Source organism: Prionailurus viverrinus, chromosome A1 (genome assembly GCF_022837055.1).
Source record: "Prionailurus viverrinus isolate Anna chromosome A1, UM_Priviv_1.0, whole genome shotgun sequence".
Lineage (NCBI taxonomy): Eukaryota > Metazoa > Chordata > Mammalia > Carnivora > Felidae > Prionailurus > Prionailurus viverrinus.
This window is the reverse complement of record NC_062561.1, coordinates 90,734,596-90,754,913: the sequence shown is the minus strand read 5'-3', so window position 1 is coordinate 90,754,913 and position 20,318 is coordinate 90,734,596. Positions and strand designations below refer to the sequence as shown.

General features: G+C 43.2%; 1 protein-coding gene across 3 annotated transcripts in view; it reads right to left on the bottom strand.

Moving 5' to 3' along the window:
• The window catches only part of RNF130 (ring finger protein 130), a 133,795-nt gene extending 114,240 nt beyond the window's left edge, over positions 1 to 19,555 (bottom strand). For 2 of the 3 annotated variants that reach the window (XM_047854290.1, XM_047854298.1), the window contains exon 1: positions 19,245 to 19,551. In XM_047854290.1, the coding sequence (XP_047710246.1) occupies positions 19,245 to 19,491 (247 nt within the window). In that variant the 5' untranslated portion in view covers positions 19,492 to 19,551. Of the gene's footprint in view, positions 1 to 19,244 lie in introns of all 3 variants that reach the window. The other variant, XM_047854283.1, reaches the window with a different exon arrangement.
• Between the last annotated feature and the right edge of the window lie 763 nt (positions 19,556 to 20,318).

Here is a 20,318-nt window from a genome sequence, read left to right as displayed (position 1 = left end):
AAAGAAACTAAAGAAGAAACAAATAAATGCAAAGATATTCTGAGTGGAAGAATACCATTAAAATGTCCATAGTAACCAAAGCAATCTACAGATTCAGTGCAATCTCCATCAAAATTCTAAGGGCATTTGGGGCGCCTGGGTGGCGCAGTCGGTTAAGCGTCCGACTTCAGCCAGGTCACGATCTCGCGGTTCGCGAGTTCGAGCCCCGCGTCGGGCTCTGGGCTGATGGCTCAGAGCCTGGAGCCTGTTTCCGATCCTGTGTCTCCCTCTCTCTCTGCCCCTTCCCCATTCATGCTCTTTTTCTCTCTGTCCCAAAAATAAATAAACGTTGAAAAAAAAAAATTCTAAGGGCATTTTTCACAAAAATAGAATTAACCCTAAAATTTGCATGGAACCATAAAAGGCCATGAATAGCCAAAGCAATCTTGAGAAAGACAAATAAAGCTATAAGTATGATGCTTCCTAATTTCAAACTATATTATAAAGTTGTACTAATAAAAACTGCATAGTATTGGCATAAAAGTAGACACACAGATCAACAGAAACGAGTAGAGAGCCCGGAAATCCACACATACATGGTCAATTAATTTACAACAAAGGAGCCTATAATGTTCAACAGGGGAGGCCCAGTGTCTTCCATAAACAGTGCTGGGAAAACTGGATAGTGACTTGCGAAAGAATGAAACTGGACTCTATCTTATACCAAACACAAAAAGCAACTCAAAATGGATTGAAGATTGGAACATATGACCTGAAACCATAAAACTAGAACAAAACACAGGCAGTAATTTCCTTGACATCAGTTTGGCAATGAGTTTTTGGATCTGACAACAAAAGTAAAGGCGACAAAAGCAAACATACACAAGTGGGACTACATCCAACTCAAAAGCTGCTGCACAGCTAGGAACATCATCAACAAAATGAAAAAGCAACCTTTCGAATGGGAGAAAATATCTGATAAGGGGCTAATATGCAAGATATATAAAGAACTCCTATAGCAAAAACATTTCATCTTAGGGTCCTTGTTTTATGCAAGTTTCATCCATACAGTTCCCCACCACTCCTTACATTTGACAGGTGTTAGTTGTGTGATTCTGTTAACCTTGGAATAAATGGTATGTGAGTTAAAAGAAATGACTCATCCCTATAGAAAAAAAAGAAATGATGGACTATAACAGCACTGCTGAGGAAGGAGGTAGGAAACATGAAAAAAAATCATACAGTCCCTATGGAGGACAATCAGAGAAAAAAAGAACAAAAGCCTATTGTGGGAGACTACTCACATGAGAAAACAAATGGGAACAGGAGATTTAAAGTTTTCATAATCTGAGATGTCCATAAATAAAGTAATAAGAAAAATCTTTAAAGTTCACCTTAAACTATCTGACAAGTTTGTGATCTGCCTTAGCATTCATTCCATCTCCAACACGATAATGGCTAGGGAGAACCAAGGGAAACTGCTACCCAGAACCTAACACACACCCATTACGTGAAGGGACTAGTAATTAGGAAGAAAGCAACCCATTATCACAGAGTTTGTAAAACCCAGGGCAAAGATAGCTGGGTAATTACAAATCATCCTGATGAGAAAGAAAATGAAGACACCGGCAAGAATGCACAAGATAAAGTTTAAGAAAGGCTCACACAAGGGCTGTAAAGGCAAATGTAGGATGACGGTACAGACTCAGAAAATTATCTTCAAAAATTAAAAAGTCCAGAGTTAAAGACTGCAAATAATGACAGAAACAAAAGAAGTATGCCTACTGCTCAGGGTCAACAAAATAATGGATGTAAACATTTTCAAAACCTTTTTGCTTTTGTTTCCTCTATTAAGGAGAACAACCTGAGAATAAGACCATCCCAGTAAGGCTAAAGGACATTGAAAATGGGTGCGGAGACTGTCAGAAAGCAAATATGCTGATTTTTAAGACAGGTTTCTCTGTTACATACTTCCATTTCATTTCAGTAAACCTGCTGTTTAATATATCTTGTGCATGCATGCTGGTTTCTTCAAGAAAACTTCCATCCCATTAAGATGTAATTACCCAGCTTTCTCTGCCCTAGGATTTGCAAACTTACAAATGATATAGTTGCAGGGTGCCTGGGTGGCTCAGCTGGCTAAGCGTCCGACTCTTGATTTTGGCTCATGATCCCATGGTTCGTGGGTTCGAGCCCCATATCGGCACTGGCAGGACGAAACCTGCTTGGGATTCTCTCTCCCCCCCTCTCTCTGTTCCTCCCTCACTTGTGTACTCTTTCCCTCTCTTAAAATAAATGAACTTAAAAAAAAAAAACCCCACAATAATATAGTTGCTTTCTTCCAAATTTCTGGTCACTTTGCTTTACATCAAATGCAAAGGAAATTTTCCAGCCCTGGGCATAACATTCTTCTTAGCAGTGTCAGTGGTAGCTAACCACTTAACTTATAAGATAATGGACATTTCTTTGGCTCCCTTTCTCTCCCTGTCAGTCCTATTGGCTAGTCAGTCTTCTCAGCACCTTTTGCTGAAAAGACTATTCTTTTCACCCACTGAATTGTCTTGGCATCTTTGCAAACAATCAATTGATCTCACTTCTATTCCACTAATCTGTAGGTCTATGCCAGTACTACACTGTATTGTAGTTAGGTTTTGAAATCAGGAAATGTGATCCTTTTAATCTTGTTCTTTTTCAAGACTGTGTTGACTAGTCAGGGTCCACATGAATTTTGGAATCAGCTTGTCAATCTCTGCAAAAATCCCCCTGGTATTTTCTTAGGGTTATGTTGAACCTGTAGGTCATTTGGGGAGTATTGCCATATGAACAATATTAAGTCTTTGGATCCATGAATATGGGATGTCTTTCTACTTATTTAGATCTTTAGTTTCTTGTGACAATGTTTTATAGTTTTCAATGCCAATGCCATTTTAAATAGTATTTTTTTAAAAATTATTTTCTAATTGATTGTTCCTGGCATAGAGAAGCACAATTTACTTTTTTGTATGTGTACTGATCTTGTATCTACTGACCTAAGTTTACTTGAGTTAACAAAAGAAAATCATCCTGTTATAGGGAATAAGAAATTAAGCTTTACGATGTTTCCTTACGGATTAACACTGGCTGCTTTTCTCAATCCATGTCCAGATGCTGTGTGTCTCCTATGGTACCGAAGGTGTCCTGAGTAGGATCCCACAAATGAAAACAGGATAGCCGTGACTCCCCTCACATGTGTGTTTGCTTTCACAGTATTGTCAAATAGCTGCATTATGTGGATTTACAGATGAGACCATCTACTTTTAAATAAATCATCCCTCATCAAATAACACAAATGCCTTAAAAAAAAAAAACTGCAAAGTAAAGCCAATGGGCAGAACTGACATTTCTACTGGTGTACAAGCTTTTTTTAGCCACCCTGAAAGGGCAAAAAAAAAAAAAAAAAAAAAAAAAAAGAAAAAAAAAAGCCACCCCCCAAAAAACCCAAAAACACACACACCAAAAAACACCCCCCCCAAACTCCAAAACCCAACTAATCAGATTTGTAAGAGAAAGCCAAAAAGTTAGAAATTAACCTGAAGACTATTAGAAATACAGATTTATTACAGCGGGTGGCCTAATGAAGGCCAAGTGCTGGGCCTTAAGATAGTATGCCAAAGAACATCAAGAATGTGGTACAACATTCATAAGTATAAAACATATATTGGGGGTACCTGTATATCCACAACCAAGAAAGTCTGTGCTCCCATACTATAGGGAACAGGTTAGAGCAGGTAATTGTGCACACAGGGAAGCATGTTAGGAAGCCATAGTCTAGATGAGAAACTAGAATAGGTTACAGTTGATGTGGGGAGACATGGACACATTTTAGAGATGTTTAAGAATCTGGATCAACAAGAGTTGGTAAGTAATTACGTATGGTGGCTGGGGGTCTAAAGAAGATGTCTGAGTTTCTGGCATAACACTGGGTAGAAGGTGGTGCTGTTGACTCAAACAGCAAACATCGGAGGAGGAACAGATTTTTGGAGAAAGCATGATGAATTGTCTTAGACAAACCGGGCCTGAAAGAAAACTGAGCAGGAGGTAGTAATTCCCTTCCTAAGCACACCCAGTAAAATGCTACATGTGTAACCAGACTTGTAGGAGGTGTTTATGTCAGCAGTAATTGTAACAGCCACAAAGCAGGCAACCTGGTGTCCATCAACAGAATGGATAAACCATGATATATTCATGTACTGGGTCACTGACAAAACTGCTACATAGAGCAACATGAGTTCACCTCACAAATTAGTGATGTGAGCAAAAGAAACTAGTCACAAGAATATACAAGGAGAGGGGCACCTGGGTGGCTCAGTCGGTTAAATGTCCGACTTTGGCTCAGGTCATGATCTCGTGGTTTGTGGGTTCGAGCCCCGCATTGGGCTCTGTGCTGACAGCTCAGAGCCTGCAGCCTGCTTAAGATTCTGTCTCCAGTTCTCTCTGCCCCTCCTCTGCTACTGTTCTGTCTCTAAAATAAATAAACATTAAAAAACATTTTTTTTAAGAATACACAAAAATTGGGGGCGCCTGGGTGGCGCAGTCGGTTAAGCGTCCGACTTCAGCCAGGTCACGATCTCGCGGTCCATGAGTTCGAGCCCCGCGTCGGGCTCTGGGCTGATGGCTCAGAGCCTGGAGCCTGTTTCCGATTCTGTGTCTCCCTCTCTCTCTGCCCCTCCCCCGTTCATGCTTTGTCTCTCTCTGTCCCAAAAATAAATAAACGTTGAAAAAAAAATTTAAAAATAAAAAAAAATTAAAAAAAGAATATACAAAAATTGTACCATGATCTAGGTACACAAAGTTAAACAGGCATAATCTGTGGTGTTCAAAATCTGGGGAGGGAGGGAGGAGGTGAGTGACTGAAAGGGGGCTTCTGGAGAACTCTGTGAAGCTGGTTATACTCACTTTCTTGACGAGGTTTGGGGTTATATCAGTGTGTGCACTACGGTAATTCACCAAGCTGCAGACTTACGATTGCGTATTTTTCTGTGTGTGTTACAGCGAAAACGTTAATTCAAAAAAATATGGTTATCTCACTCCTCAGGTTAAGACCTTTAACAGAATTCTGACTCATGCTACAACACGGATGGACCTTGAGGACATCATGCTAAGTGAAACAAGTCAGTCGCAAAATGAAATACCGTATGGTTCCACTTCTTTGAGATTCCTAGAGCAGTCGAATTCAAAGACAGAAAGCAGAAGGGTGGTTGCCAGGGACTGGTGGAGGGGGAAACAGGGAGTTACAGCACTGCAAAACAAAGAGTTCTGGAGATCTGGTTGTACAACAACGTGAGTGCATGTAACTGTACACTTAAAAATGGTTAAGATGGTAACTTTTGTATTCTATGTGTTTTACCATAACTAAACATTAAACAAACCAGGAAACCCTTTAAAAGTTTTATTCTTCTTGAGACACGGTCAAAAATCCCAACACAGCCTAGTAAGTACTGACCCACTTTTTCACCTCTACTGTGTACCACTCTCCCCCTTATCCTCCAAAATTCCTCCATTCATTTCCTCCAGCACATTAAGGGTTTTTTTGTACCGTTTAGTCTTCATATAGGCTTCCCTGGCCTGGAATGGTCTTCCTTTCTCTGCCCATCTTAATATCTGCTCATGCTTTAGTCTCATGAGGCATTAATATTTCTTCAGAGTATCCTAGACCAGGTCAGCTCTCTCGTTTATGCCCTCTTGACATCCTGGTACTTTCCCCAAGAATTACTAAATTTATTTAAGCCTTTATTTATTTGAGAGAGAGAGAGAGAGAGAGAGAGAGAGAGAGAGAGAGAGAGACAGAGAATATGAATGAGTGGGGGAGGGGCAGAGGGAGGGAGTCATAGAATCTGAAGCAGGCTCCAGGCTCTGAGCTGTCAGCACAGAGCCTGACGTGGGGCTCAACCCCACAAACTGTGAGATCATGACCTGAGCCAAAGCCAGATGCTTAACCGACTGAGCAACCCAGGCACCCCTCCCCAAGAATTATTAACAATTACTTGGGTTATTATCTGTTTAGTGTCTGTTTGCACCACCAGACAATATATATGCAATATACAGGCGCTGACTTACCTTGCCTCAGACGGCATGCAGGAACTTCCTGTCCTGCCTGCCATACAGTAGGTATTTAATAATTATTTGCTGAGTAAGTATGGAAGCAGCTGTCCCACCTGAATTTAGGGTTTCTGATCGAGATGAATCGCAGTTTGGTGACACACAAATGAGAAAGAGCACCACTGACGGTGGTCATTGAGGAATCACAGAACGATATTAGAAAAGTAACCTGTGTAAATAGCACTCCAATGTTTACAAAGTGATGAAGATGCACTGTGCAAGTTATGGACGTGTTAGGAAACTGCTGATCCTTGGCAAAATTTCAGAAGTTATTATTAAAGGAATAACGTAGATACTGAGAAGAGAAAGCTGTAATAATGGGGTGCTGGCACAAGCTGGTTATGTATGGGAGGCAGAATGATGCTCCCCCCCCCCCCCCCCCCCCCCGCATGTCCCCATCCTAATCCCTGGGACCTGTGAATTCATTAGGTTACACAGCAAGAGGCAATTCAGGTTGCTCTTCAGCTGACTTTAGAATAAAGATTACCCTGGACTGTGAGGGTGGGCCTAAGGTAATCAGAGGGGTTTTAGGTGTGGAAGAGAGAGGCAGGAAGTCAAATAGCACTTTGCAGATGCTTCACTACAGGTTTTGAAGAGAGGAAGGGCAAGAATGTAGGCAGCCTCCAGAAGCTGGGAAAGTGAAGAAAATGGATTCTCCCATAGAACCTCCGGAAGGAATGCAGGATTGCCAATGCCTTGATTGTAGCCCAGTGAGATCCATTTTGGGCTTTGCACTTCCAGAACTGTAAGACAATAAATCTGTGTTTTTTTAAGCCATCTAGTTTGTGGTAACTGGTTACAGTGGCAACGGAAAACTAACACACTATGGCTAAGCCATGGAAGATTCACTTCTTTTCCTTCCTTGCCATAGCTCCTGACCTAGCAAATCAGGAAGAGAGTAAATAAGATGTCTTTGTTTTTTCCACCAAAACACTTGACTACATCATTTAAGATATCATAACACTAAAAAATACGCACCAAAGGCAAAGTCAACGAAGTGAATTAGAAAACTCTGTGGAGTGCCCACACCCCCAAAGTGCTGATTAATGGAACGATGCCATCTTAGAAGATTCTGAGCAACACATTACAAGGGTCTGTTCATTAACATTCTTCAATACTTTTATCAATAACTTAGAGCAGGGATTCTTAACTCTGGGATTATGGACCACCTGGGACTGCAAAAAGTATCTGAACCTTCTAAACCTTCCTGAAAATTTTGTTATTACCTAATTTTTTAATTTTTTTTATTTATTTTTATTTTTTGGCAGAAAGCTCTATGGCCTTCATTAAAGTCTTAAAGGGGATCCATAAGTCCAGAAGGTTACGACCTGACTTAAATGAAGAGACAGAAGGTATGCTCATCACATTCACTGGTGACACAAAGCTGCTGGAAAGAGTAAAGACTGCAGTGACAAATCAGGATTCCAAAAACATCTTGAAAGGTTGAATGAACAGGCTACATCCAGTGAAGATAAAATCACACAGCTTAGGGCAGCCTCTGGAAAAGACTCAGAAGGTTTAATCAACAGTAAGCTCAGTATGAGTCAGTAATTAGGGCTACCAAAATAACATATGACTCTCGGCAGGTGTCCAGCATGATGGAAAAAAAAACACTTCTACTCTCTTCTGCTTTGGTGAAACCAAATGCATTACTGTGTTCAGTTTTGGGTTTCTTCTGTATTCATTTCCTAAGCCTGCCATAACAAATGACCACAAACTTGGGTGACTTAAGACAACAGAAAATGTACTGTCCCACAGTTCTGGAGGCTGGAAGTCGAAATCAAGGTGTCTTGGTTCCTTCCGTAGGCTCCAAAAGGAAAACAGTCCCATGGCTCTCTCCTAGCTTCTGGGGCCCAGAAAACCTTGGTGTTCCCTGGCTGTGGCAGTGTAACCCTGATCTCTGTTTCCCTCTATCTTCCTGTGGCTCTTTTCACTGTGTGCCTGAGTCCTCTCTTCTCCTTATAAGGACACCCACATTGGATTTAGGGCCCATCCTAAACTACTATGATCTTATCTTGATCCTCAACTACTTACATTTGTCAAGATCCTATTTCCAAATAAGGTCACACTCAGATTCCAGGTGGACATTAACTTTTATGGGACATTATTCAACCCACTGCATCCTTTAAGTGGAATACTGACAGACAAATACACTCTGAAGTTTACAATACCATATTCTTTTTTAATTTTTTTTTAACATTTATTTTTGAGAGACAGAGAGAGACAAAGCATGAGCAGGGGAGGGGAAGAGAGAGAGGGAGACACAGAATCCGGGCTCCAAGCTGTCAGCACAGAGCCTAATGCAAGGCTCCAACTCACAAACCGCGAGTTCATGACCTGAGCCGAAGTTGGACACTTAACCGACTGAGCCACCCAGGCACCCCTACGATACCATATCCTTAAGAGCAATCAAAAGAAACAGAGATATAAAACCAAAAGGTTAGAGGGCTTGAGTCAAACAAGGAAATTAACTATTGCCTACAAATATCTGAACCAAGTTTTTTCCCCAGATGAAAAACTTTCTAACACTGCTTTCCAGAGATGAATGTGATAGATTTCTGTCATTCATTTGTTCAAGCTTAAGCTGTACAATCATCGGATAGGAATGCTGAGGCTTCGGATGGGTGGCTGACTTGAGAATCACTGATGATCAAGCTATATAGCTTCAGCATGGTAAGCAGGGGTGAGATAAGTGGCTGGAGCCACTGGAGGAGACCACAGGGAGGGAGCTCAGATTTCCATTCTGAGGATAATGAGAAGACCCGGAAGGGGGTTAAGCAAGGAGTGTTACGATTTCCTGTAGAAGCTTCAAGATTATCCTGGTTACTGTAGGGAGAAAAGACTGATGGAAGTTAAGAGAAAAGGAGAGACCAAGACAGGGTAAGAGGGGAAAGCTGCCCATACTGAGAAGGCAGGAGTGAAAATGACAAGTCACACAGAGATATGTATATCCTGCAGGTAAACTGTGGAGGGAAGATCAGATGTGGAATGTGAGGAGAAGAAGCAAAGATGACCCTAAATGTGGATGGTGATGTCATTTGTTGACATGGGGAGGATCAGGGAGCAGCGGTAGCAGGCTGGAAGGCAAAAAAAAAAATGTATCAAAGGCTCCATCTGAGGTTTCTAAATATCTGGAGATGTCCTCGAGACATTTAGGTTGAAGATACCATGCAGACAGAGTTGAATGTGTGACTCTAGGCTCACAAGGGAAGACTAGGCTGAAAGTAGAGGAAGACACAACAGCAGGCATTGGAGAAAAAGAAAACTGTTGCCTTAGAGTTGTCCCACTTCTTTAGGAGTATTTTGGGGGTGCACCTGGCTGCTGGCTCAGTCAGAAGAGCATGTGATGCTTGATCTTGGGGTCATAGGTTTGAGCCCCATGCTGGGTGCAGAGATTACTTAATAAATAAAAAACTTAAAAAAATATTTTTGTATTACTGAGCATAGTTAAGTGTCCACTTGTTTCTGCTTAAATGTTATGTTCTCAAACCCTGGTCAGCTGCGTTGTTCAGATTTTCTCCAGCCACATTCAACTGCATGGTGACAAGAAGCACAGAGACGGATGGTAGTGGTTCACCCTGGACTGACATTTTGCCAAGTGAGTGTGATACAGAACAGAGGAAAAAGGGATGATTAATGTGAAGAATCATGGACTCTACATCAAATAAGGAGAGAAGTGAGAAGCCAGAGGGGGCTGAAAGAGCTTCCTCTATCCAAAATCAGCCAAAGGACAGGGTCATGCTATGCTGAATTCAATTAATGCTGAGGCCTTATCACAACTGACTGAGGAGGAAGGTAGTTGCCAGAAGAAAGGGAAACACTATGAGCCAACATAGTAGCTACTATCATAAATTAGTTTAGGGTCTATAGACTTAGATCTGTTTATAAAATAAAAGCGGTTAATTCAATGGTAACGTTTCCTGATTTTGTGGTCCATCAGTGGCTACTAAGCAGGAACTCTCTGGAGACAGTGCTTAGTTTCTAAAGAACCCTACATTTAATAGCAAGTCACTATAGTTGGAGAAGACCTCAGATGCTGGGAAAGCAGGGAGCTTCTGCACAAAAGAGAAAGGGGTGGGCACAGAATTCATTTGCAGTGTGGATGGGGGAATGAGTGGGAAGCTTACTGTACACACACAGAAAAGACAAACTTCACCCAATGGCTTACAGTGAAGTACACCTGTCCCATTCACTCCATTGTCCTAGGTCCCCCAAAGCAACCCTGTTTTTAGTTCTTCTAGTGGTCACCTTCTACAGTTCCACAAAGGCTCATCGCCATTGTTTCCTGGTTTGTCAATGTAAGACATTATCTGCAGATTTATGAGGCTACAAATCAAGATTCTGCTCATTTAGGCTTCTCCATTTTCCCTCTTCCCTGATTTCATTGTTTCATTATTTTCCTCTGTGGTTCAACCTTCCCAGTGTCTGCAACTACAGCCGACCTCCTGAATGCTCACCCAGTGAGATGAAGTCACTGGCCCTTACCAGCTCCTGACATGTCTTTTCTCTCTTCCATTTCTCTACCTTTGTCATCTATTTATAGTTACAGATGCTTAGGTCGAAATGTTTGCTTTCTCTTTCTTCTGCAACCAATAGGGCCTTCCACACTTTAACTACAGATTGATCTTAAACACTGAAAACCAACAAAACCACTAAAGCACTAATATCATCATTATAAAAATGTTACAGAATGGCCTGTGTTTGGATTCCACTTCCCTTTCTAGGATCTGCTAACTGCTCACAACTGTGTCACATTTTAGTTGTTTCACAATTGGACCAACTGTCCCTGGTCTTGGAGTTCCTCTTCTCTTACTAGGGAAAAACATGTCCTTTAAATGTTATGTCTAGTATCTTCCAGGCTCCTGCTCTGACCATGGCTTGGAATTCACTCTTTTTTTTTTTTTTTTAAAGTTTTGGGAATAAACAAACACCCAACCTGTACACACTTACTCGTTCCCTTCGGGAAGTATGACTTTTCCCCTATGAAGGTTGTGTACCGAAAATTAACCATTTCAAAAAAAAAGAGAGAGAGAAAACGAAAAATGTCCCCCAATGATCCAATCAATAGAACACAATCATTTTTATTTTTGCACATTACTCTGAGTCTTAATCCACTGTAAACAAATTTAACACAGTCACAGTTCAATCACTATATGTTTATTTTTGTAGGATATACCTTGCTTTCACAATCCCCTTTAATGGCTGTGTAACTTTCCACTGAGTGGATGTATCATAATTTATTAAACCCACTAGGGAAGCAGTACAAAAAAGTGGTTAAAGTATGGATGCTGGAGTCAGACAGACCTCCAACACATCCCAGCTCTGCTGAATCCCGACGGCTATACAGCTGGTAGGTTACCTCTCCTGCTTTCATTCACCCAACACTAATAACCAGTGCCACCCTACTATGTTCCAGGTGCCACGCCAAGCACTGTGTACACATGAGTAGACACAGCAACAGCATCCCCGCCCTCATAAACAAACAAACCAGATATATAATTTCCAATTGTATAGAGGGCTCTCAAGAAAAAAGACACTAAGTGAGAGACTGGAGAAGCCTGAATTCACATCCACAAAATGAGGACACGGTACCACTTAGGGCTGTTATTAAATGACAGTCCATGTATAGTACAGTACTTGGCACCCTTCTCGGCCCACAATACGTGAAACAATATGTGTTAAGTACCTCACTGCCTGGGGTAAACCAAGAACACCAAAGCAGGAAACACTCTCTCAGTGTGTTCTTCTTTCCTTCATCAACAGAAATCCTACACTTTCTCAAGTCTGAGTTCATGGCTAGACATCTGATGTGGGTCTCTTCTATATCCATTTCCCTCCTCAGCATGTTATTTTCTTTTACCTCCTTAAACAAGCTATCTCTACAGTAGCTGTTTTAACACGCTTATCTGCAACTCTAGCATTTGTTCCATTTCTGGGCCTGTTGCTACTGCCTATTTTTGCCTGGTTATGGGTCATAGTTTCCTGTTTCTTAGCATGCCCAGTAATTTCTGACTGGATGTTGGTCTTAGATTTTATGTTTTTGGGATCCAGATGTCACTGCATCCCTTTCAATATTGTTGAGCTTTGTTCTGGACCAGTTACTTGGAATCAGTCTGATCCTTTTCAAGTTCACTCCTAAGCTTTGTTAAGTGGAGTCCAGAACAGGCTTTTATTTAGGGCTGATTTGGCCTCGCGTGCATTAGGCAGTCTCCCTACACTGATCAGTAAGAGTATGAACTATTCCAAGCCCTGTGGGAACTCCAAGAATTCCCCCTGCTAATTTCTGACAGTTCTTCATAAAATGTGCAGATCAGTACTCTGGCCAAAGACCCGTGAGGACCCCTCACGGCTCTCCAGAGTTCATTCCCTGCGCGACTCCCTCCTCTCTCGTATTTTACCTCCTTGCATATTCAAGTCCGTTCAAACTGCCTTGGCCTCCTAGAGCTCTGAACTCTGTTTCGGCAACACCAGGTTCCCTCTGGATTCCCCTTCCTTGCACTGCAACATGGCAACTCTCCAGGCCGTAAGTAAGCTGCGGCAGTCATACAGCTCCACTGTTTATTTCCTTTCTCTCAGGGATCACTGTCCTGTACTCTTTGTTGACCTATTTCTAAAACTGCTGTTTCATAACTTTGTCATGTTTTCTAGTCATTTAAGGTGGGGAAGTGAACTGGTCCCTTTTACTCAATTATGGCTAGAAACAGAACTAACCAAGCTTGACTTCGAATTTCCACATTTTCAATGAAACTCTTCTAGACTACAAGTCCAAGTCATTTTCCACTTTTCTGGTCTTCATGCAATTCACGACGCAGCACACTAACAGAGGCCCTACAGTATACTCTGTCCATCAAGCCCCCCCCCCCCCACTCCCACCCCTGCCCCCAACACCTTCCTACAAAGCCTGCCATCAGTTTCACTACCAGACCCAACACCGCTAGACTGAATGCAATCACAGATTCCAGTGGCTTGCTAGTGCCAGGCACAGTCCTAGGTGCTGGACTGAAACAAGGAAGACATTGTCCCTAACTGCCAGGAGCTCAGTTTGTGGCAATGTAGAAATCAAACTCTCAGCCATAAATCCATAACACAGTTTTCAACGGGGAAAAACTAAGGTAGAAATGAACTTTTGGCACAAAGATCGTCAAACATTTTCTTAAAGCGCCAGAGAGTAAGTAGCCTAGGCTTGCAGGCCACATAGACTCTGTCACAACCACTCAGTTCAAAAGCAGCCAAAGACATGTGAACAAACGGTTATAGCTGTATTCCATAACTGTGTAAAGTAACAGGTGGCTGGCCCCCTGGGTGTAGTCTGCAGACGTCTGCTTTAGAACAACCTCCACCAAAACAGCCTGCACCATCTTCTACAATGGTATGTTCTGTTTGTGCCATCCAGACAAGGCCCTCCTAGGCGGGCAGTGCATACAGCGCCTTCTGCACAAACTATAGCACTTGTACAACTCAAGCACAGAGTAGGTACTTACTACTTTTTTTTTTTTACTTATGCTGCTTTGCATTTGAAGAGCTCCCTTTGTTTTACTTAAAACTGCTTCCAACAGTAAACGAAGCTGCATTTGCAACAATTCATAGAAAATAATAAATGTCTAGTGCATAATATAAGGATGATAAAACAAGCAAATGTTGATGGTCCTGAAAAAGAGTTTCATTTTGCAAGTAAGTCAAGACTACCATATACTTAAATACTCAAAAGAATCTGCTCTGGGGACTACCCATTCATCCCACAGATGGCCTAAGACACTACTAGACTTCTCTCTTGAAAAATATCTAAAGAGAGAGTTCACAAGCACATAAAAAAGAATGGCCTCAAAAGAACTTTCAATTGTGGTCAAAATTCAAGTCTATCTAGAAAAGACAAAGATTTGATACACTGCACATCTTTTTAAAATTGATCAATCAAAAAGATCTTACAAAATAAATCTTACAAAATAAATGCTAAGTATTTCAATTTGTTTTCACTGCTGCACAATATGTGTGTGCATATATGTACACACAACGGATAAACATACGGTGATGTGACTGGTTTGAAAAGACAAAAAGAACTGTTCTTGGGTGCCTGGACGACTCTGTCAGTTGAGTGTCTGACTTGATTTCGGCTCAGGTCAAGATCCCAGGATTGTGGGATGGAGGGAGCCCTGCATCGGGCTCTGTGCTGAGAGCATGGAGCCAGCTCGGGATAGTCTCAGTTTTTCTCTCTTTCTCTGCCTCTGCCCCTCCCCTGCTCATGCACATTCTCTAAAAATAAAAAATAAGATTTGTCCTACCACTTTATAGTCACACTTCAATCAAGGTGGAGGAAACTTAGAAGTCATTTAATCTAACCTTCCTTCAAATGAAGGATTTTTCTTTTATAACGTTCAAACAGTGCTCTGTGGTTTGTCCATCTTTTTTTTTTTTTAAACGTTTATTTATCTTTGAGACAGAGAGAGACAGAGCATGAACAGGGGAGGAGCAGAGAGAGAGGGAGACACAGACTCCGAAACAGGCTCCAGGCTCTGAGCTGTCAGCACAGAGCCCGACACAGGGCTCGAACTCACAACTGCGAGATCATGACCCGAGCCGAAGTCGGACGCTTAACCAACCAAGCCACCCAGGCGCCCCGGTTTGTCCATCTTTTAAAACTCACATTCAGAATCAAACATAAACGAGAGGTGTATCTGGCCTCATGAAGCAGGACCAGTGCTGCCCAGGAACCAGACACCCAAATTCAAGACGACTAGAGAGGGTCTGTCCTGCAACAGGCAGCTAAGCTTTATCTCCCTTCAACTCCTTTTAATGCAGGTGGGGTTTTTTTACACCCCAATTCGGGGCTATGTATTTATTCCTATTCACTTTTTTTCTTAGTCTCAACCCACCATTCCACACACTGAGATCCTAGGGATTCAGCAGGTCAAAGAGATCATTTAAATATGCCATGTCTTTACCAAAATCACTGGCACAGCAATCAAAGATCTTCACAATGTGAAGAACAGCAGAAGGAAAAACTGAAGGCAGCAAATATGAACACAACCCTTATGGGAAGCTTTGCCATTAAGAGAAATAGAGGATGGGATGGTAGCAGAAGAGTATTTGGTGGGAAGGTCAAATGTTGTTTTTAAAAATATTCAAATATTTATATGCCAATGGATCATCCAAAAGTGAAGGAAAAATACAGTGTGTGAAACCATTTTCTCAATTGTAAAATTCAATATAAATATATTGTATATATCTCCTTTATCTGCTTGCTTATTTATGTTAAGATCTGGTTTTTAGAACCTCCAGCTCCTTTTGAATTCTCTTTCCTTTCAGAGTCCCTGTTCCCAGAATCATACCTACTATTTCTCTGAATATTTTGAAATCTCTATATCTAGTAGTCCTTGCCTTTGCCATTATGAATTCTAACATTACATACTGGCTTTCATCCAAGGTCTTTTTTCCACATCAATATCCTTTACTCTTTATCAGAATTTAAAAAACCATGTTCAGGTTTAATGGATTCATCCAAAAGAACCACTTTCTTAAACCTAAAAACCTGTTTTGCTTTTTTTTTTTTTTGTATCCATACGGTCAGCAAGATGCCCCCCTTCCCCACAAAAGTTGATCATTTGGTAAAACTGTTAAGGCTATAACATCCAATCCTCAAAATTTCTATGCAAAGCAAAAAGTGGCTGATACCAGATTCTTCCCACCAGCACATCTGCATATACAATGACATCATCAACACTGGTCCTTCTCCTGCCCAACCCCCACTCCAGGCTCAGACAAAAAGTTAGTGTGCACAAACACAGAGCACATTTACAATGTCTGCTCCCCAGTAGGTACTAGCTAGTTTACATTTGTTTCTAGTTCTAAGCTCACCCTTTGAGTAAGCAACTGTAATCTGCAAATAAATACAAGATATGTTCCTTCAAAGGCCCATTCCTAAAAATGAATTATCAGTAAACATATGAAATCTGTTAACACCAAACAAATGAATCTCCATTCTATTCAATCTGCATCCTATTTAGTGACAAAGAATACGTTTTCAAAGTACAACACTTATTGTTTTATAAAGTTTAACACTTTCTAAAAATGTACTTTTAAAACACCAAAGAATCTAAAGAAAAAGCTGTCTATTTGCCCTTTAAAGGTGTAGAATAAATAAATTTCATTCAGTTATTCATACATGTCTAATTGATAGTAGCACTACAAAATAAGAAAGGTTTCTAATATTTCACAAACCAAGTCAGAGATTTAAAATGAGTCATCATGTTAAGCTCTAGGAAAATGTGAAATTATTTTGTCTTTATATTCATTACTACCAAACCCTTATCCTCAAAAATGCACCTTTGTTAATTTCGCATCTAGGGGTGCCTGGTTGGCTTAGTTGGTAGATTATGCAACTCTTGATCCCAGGGTTGTGAGTTCAAGCCCCACACTGGGTGTAGAGCCTGCTCAAAAAAAAAAAAAAAAAAGATAAAGAAAAAAAATTTTCACGTCTATTGGGCCCAGCTACTTCTGCCAGGAATTCCCATCTCGTAACATTTTTTGCTTTGTAATTTGAACATTACTTTGTTTACTGTCAACACACAGGAAGTCCTCAATAAACACGCTAAGATTCTCTTCAATTCAAAATTATAAGAGCATAAAAGGTCATAAGAACTGTAATATTTTTTATTAAAATATAAAATTTTGAAATTCACTAAATCAAGAATAGCCACTTTTTTTTAACTGAGGTATAATGGATGTAACGCAAGTAATCGTAACAGACTTATACCACCATTGTTGTTTTTAAGATACATTCCCAAGTTCCTGCTGCAAAAGTAGGAAAATGTCCTGGATTTCATGATTTACAGGTACACGGATGTATAAAGGCCCTAACTAGCACTTCAGGAAGAAGAGGAATTTTCATCTGTTTTGTTCACTGCTGTTGCCCCACCACCTCTCCAGTGGTACACAGGATTTCAATTAGTATTTGCTGAACTGAAAGCACCTCTGTGTGCAGACCCCTCAGTAGGAAGTCAGACTCAAGCCACCTGTAGGACCTCACCCCTCACACCATGAGAAAACATGCAGCAATCTCATGTTGTGCAAATAGAAAATGAGCTCCTAGAGAATGGAGAATAGGAAGAGAAGACAGACACTGAAGGGAACCGACCCCAGACTCAGCGTTCACACACTGCCCTGATGTGTTCACATTGAGGGGTGTCTAAAACCTCACCAATTTAGACATTCATTCAGGTTGACAAGTCTCGTTTTAAGAATGCAGGGACCATTCATACCTGTCAACAATCTTACGAGGTAAATATGTCATCATTCCATTTTGTGGAGGACACTGAGGTGATGTGGCCAATTTACTTTCCCAGGGTTACGCAATGCTCTCCTGGTGTCACATAGCATATGCACAGCACAACTCAGAACTTTTACTTGTACAGTGATGCTACCTCCCCAGGGATAAGGAAACAGGACTAACCTTCCTCTACACATCAGTTGCATGTTAGTTCCCAATACTCTTCTGTTCAAACACCTACAACAAGAGTTCTCAAAGACCGGGCTTTTGTTTGGGGATGACAAGCAAGCAACAAGTAGTTTTACAACATGAGACCCTTTGGAGGCAAGAATCTAAAGTGAATATCGTGGATTTGGGGTGCCCTAGGGAACTAAGCCCTAAAGACAAACCAAGTATTTCAAAACCCTGCACGGGGCCAACTCTTGCTCCAGAACAGCTTGCCTCTCTCTCTTCCTCTTCCTCCCCTTCCACGTGACCCTCACGGTTCTCCGCACCAGAAAATAGGCTACCATTGTTACTGCCATAGTTTGGCAACATTATGTGATCCAACTACAGTGACTGGCACAGAACAGGCACACAAATATTTACTAAATGAACCAAAGACCAAAGTTGTTTCTGCCCGCAAGCTGGGACCCTAACTGCCATTTTTAACAAAGTGGAGATGAGAATGCACTTTAAGCACCTGACCGTCGGTGTAAAAATGAACTTTTACAAGGCACTTCTAAATTGGGGGCAAACTAGAGTGAAAGACCCACGTGATTCTTTTTCCTCAGTACACAGACAGCTTAGCACTTTAGCACACACAGATCTCAGAAGAGGCATGATGTTTTAATATTTTAGAGTATAAAAACAAACATCATTACCTTATTTAGACTGCCTTGTTTAGGTCATCTTAACATGAATAGCAGCTTAAAAAAAAAATCCACTCTCAGCATTCTCAGGATGAGTGCGGGGGTGGAGAAGATAGCAGACATTTTCCAAAAAGTTCGCAGTGGGCAAAAAAACAAAAAACAAAACCCCCCAAAAAATATCAAAAGGAAAAAAAGGTTCCTTTAAAACATGACCAGTAATTTATACAAATGTACGTTTTTATACAAATAACTAAACGGAGCCAGTGTTTATAGGAAAGCATGAGCATACGCCAAATGGCTTCAAAGACAATTCTTGAAAATTTTATCTATTTCCCCTTCGGTCAGCACCCATGCCCTGAAAACTTGGCTACTAGTTCCAATTGGTATCAGCTTCTTCATAATGTGAGATTTTCAGGCGTCAAATTACAGTAAAAACTACTGGGGCAGAACAGGAGCCAAAAGCAACAGGGAAGATGCCCATTTTCCTCTACCAACCTCCTCCCACTTGCCACTTAAGAAAAACGGCACGTTTTTACGTTAGAAAAGGGCCTTCATCCTTCGAGATCTAATTCAGCGTTAAGTCTGGGATTTCGGGAACAAACCTGCCGATTCCGAAATGCAGGTTAAGACCTCCTCCACCATGAATTAGTTTTGCGCTCTTCCACCACCTCCTTTGTCTGAACTGTCCCTGCAAACTCGCAGACCCATGCCCTCCTGTAAACAAGCTACCTAAACGAAAAGGAACGTTTTCTAAGTCTTCCTAAGAGAAGAGGAACCCCCCACCCCCACCCCCACCCCCCCAAAAAAGCGTCTGGAGCCTCATTCCCACCCGTGGGCAGGCCGGGCTGCACACGACGGAAACCTGGACCCCGGGGCCGCCGGCCGAGCGGAGCGGAGCTGCGAGTCCGGCCGGGGTGGGTGGGGGCGCTGAGCCCGCCGCCCCCGCGCCCCGGCTCCCGGGGGCCGCCGCCCGCCCCCGCGCCGGCTCCTTCTCTCCGCGCCCCGGCACTCACCTCCGTGGATGGGCAGCGGTGCCAGCACCTGGCCGCGGACCTCGGCCTTGGGCGAGTCGAGCCCGTAGCGCCCGCGGTCGATGCGGAACGTGAGCGGGGCGCCGCGGCCGGGCTCCTGCACCGTCACGTTGATGAGCGCCGTGTAGTACTCCTGGCTCGCGTTGTCCGCCCGCGCCGGCCACAGGCTGCAGGTCAGCAGAGCGAGCGCGGCGAGCCGGGCCGGGCCCGCCCGCGCCGCGCCGCTCATCGTCCCTCCGGCCGCCGCCGCCGCCGCCGCTCGCGGACCGGGCTCCAGGGCCGGCGCGGAGAGGCGGGGCGGGCGCGGCCGGCGCTGCGGCGGGAGCGCGCGCGCGCGGCCTGCGCGGGGCCGGGCACGAGCACGGTCCTCCTCGGCGCCGCGGCCCCGCCGCTCGCCGCTCTCACGTCTGCAGCCCGCCCGCGGGGACGCGCCCATGGGCCCCTGGGCGAGGACGGCGGGTCAGGCAGCTCGCGGTGGTCTCCTCGGGGCCCCCTGAGGGCCGTGGGGACGGGCCCACTCCATCCCGCGGGTCTGGTCCCGCCGACTCGGGGGCGCCTCGCTTGGCAGCGGCGGGGTTTGGGAGGCGGCTCCAAGAGGATGCGCCTGAAGCAGGGTCTGTGAAACAGAAAGTCCCGCTAGCCCGGCTGCCACCTCCGGCGCGCTCGCCGCCGCTCTGCCCAGCCCCCTCCCGGAGGGCCGAGCGGCAACGCGCAGGCCTGGGGCTCAGCCCCGCCCCCGCGCGCTTGCGTGCGATGCCCTGCTCGCTCCCGCCCGCCTGCACGAGGGCCGGAGCTTGCACAGCCATGTCCGTTAGTCCCGGCGTGATGGGCACAGGGTGCGGAGCCTGGGAGCTTTATAAAGGCCTGTGGAAAAGTTTGCGACGAAAATGCAAAAAGAAAAACAGTTAAAACTTTACAATTAATTTTAAAAGTTAAATGTCTGTGAAGAGTTCAGATTTCAGCTGGTCAACTACCAGTCACATATAATTGACACCAAGGAACGCAGGGGAGGGGATGTGCCTCTGTAATGGGACGCGGGGGGCCGCAACACTGTAA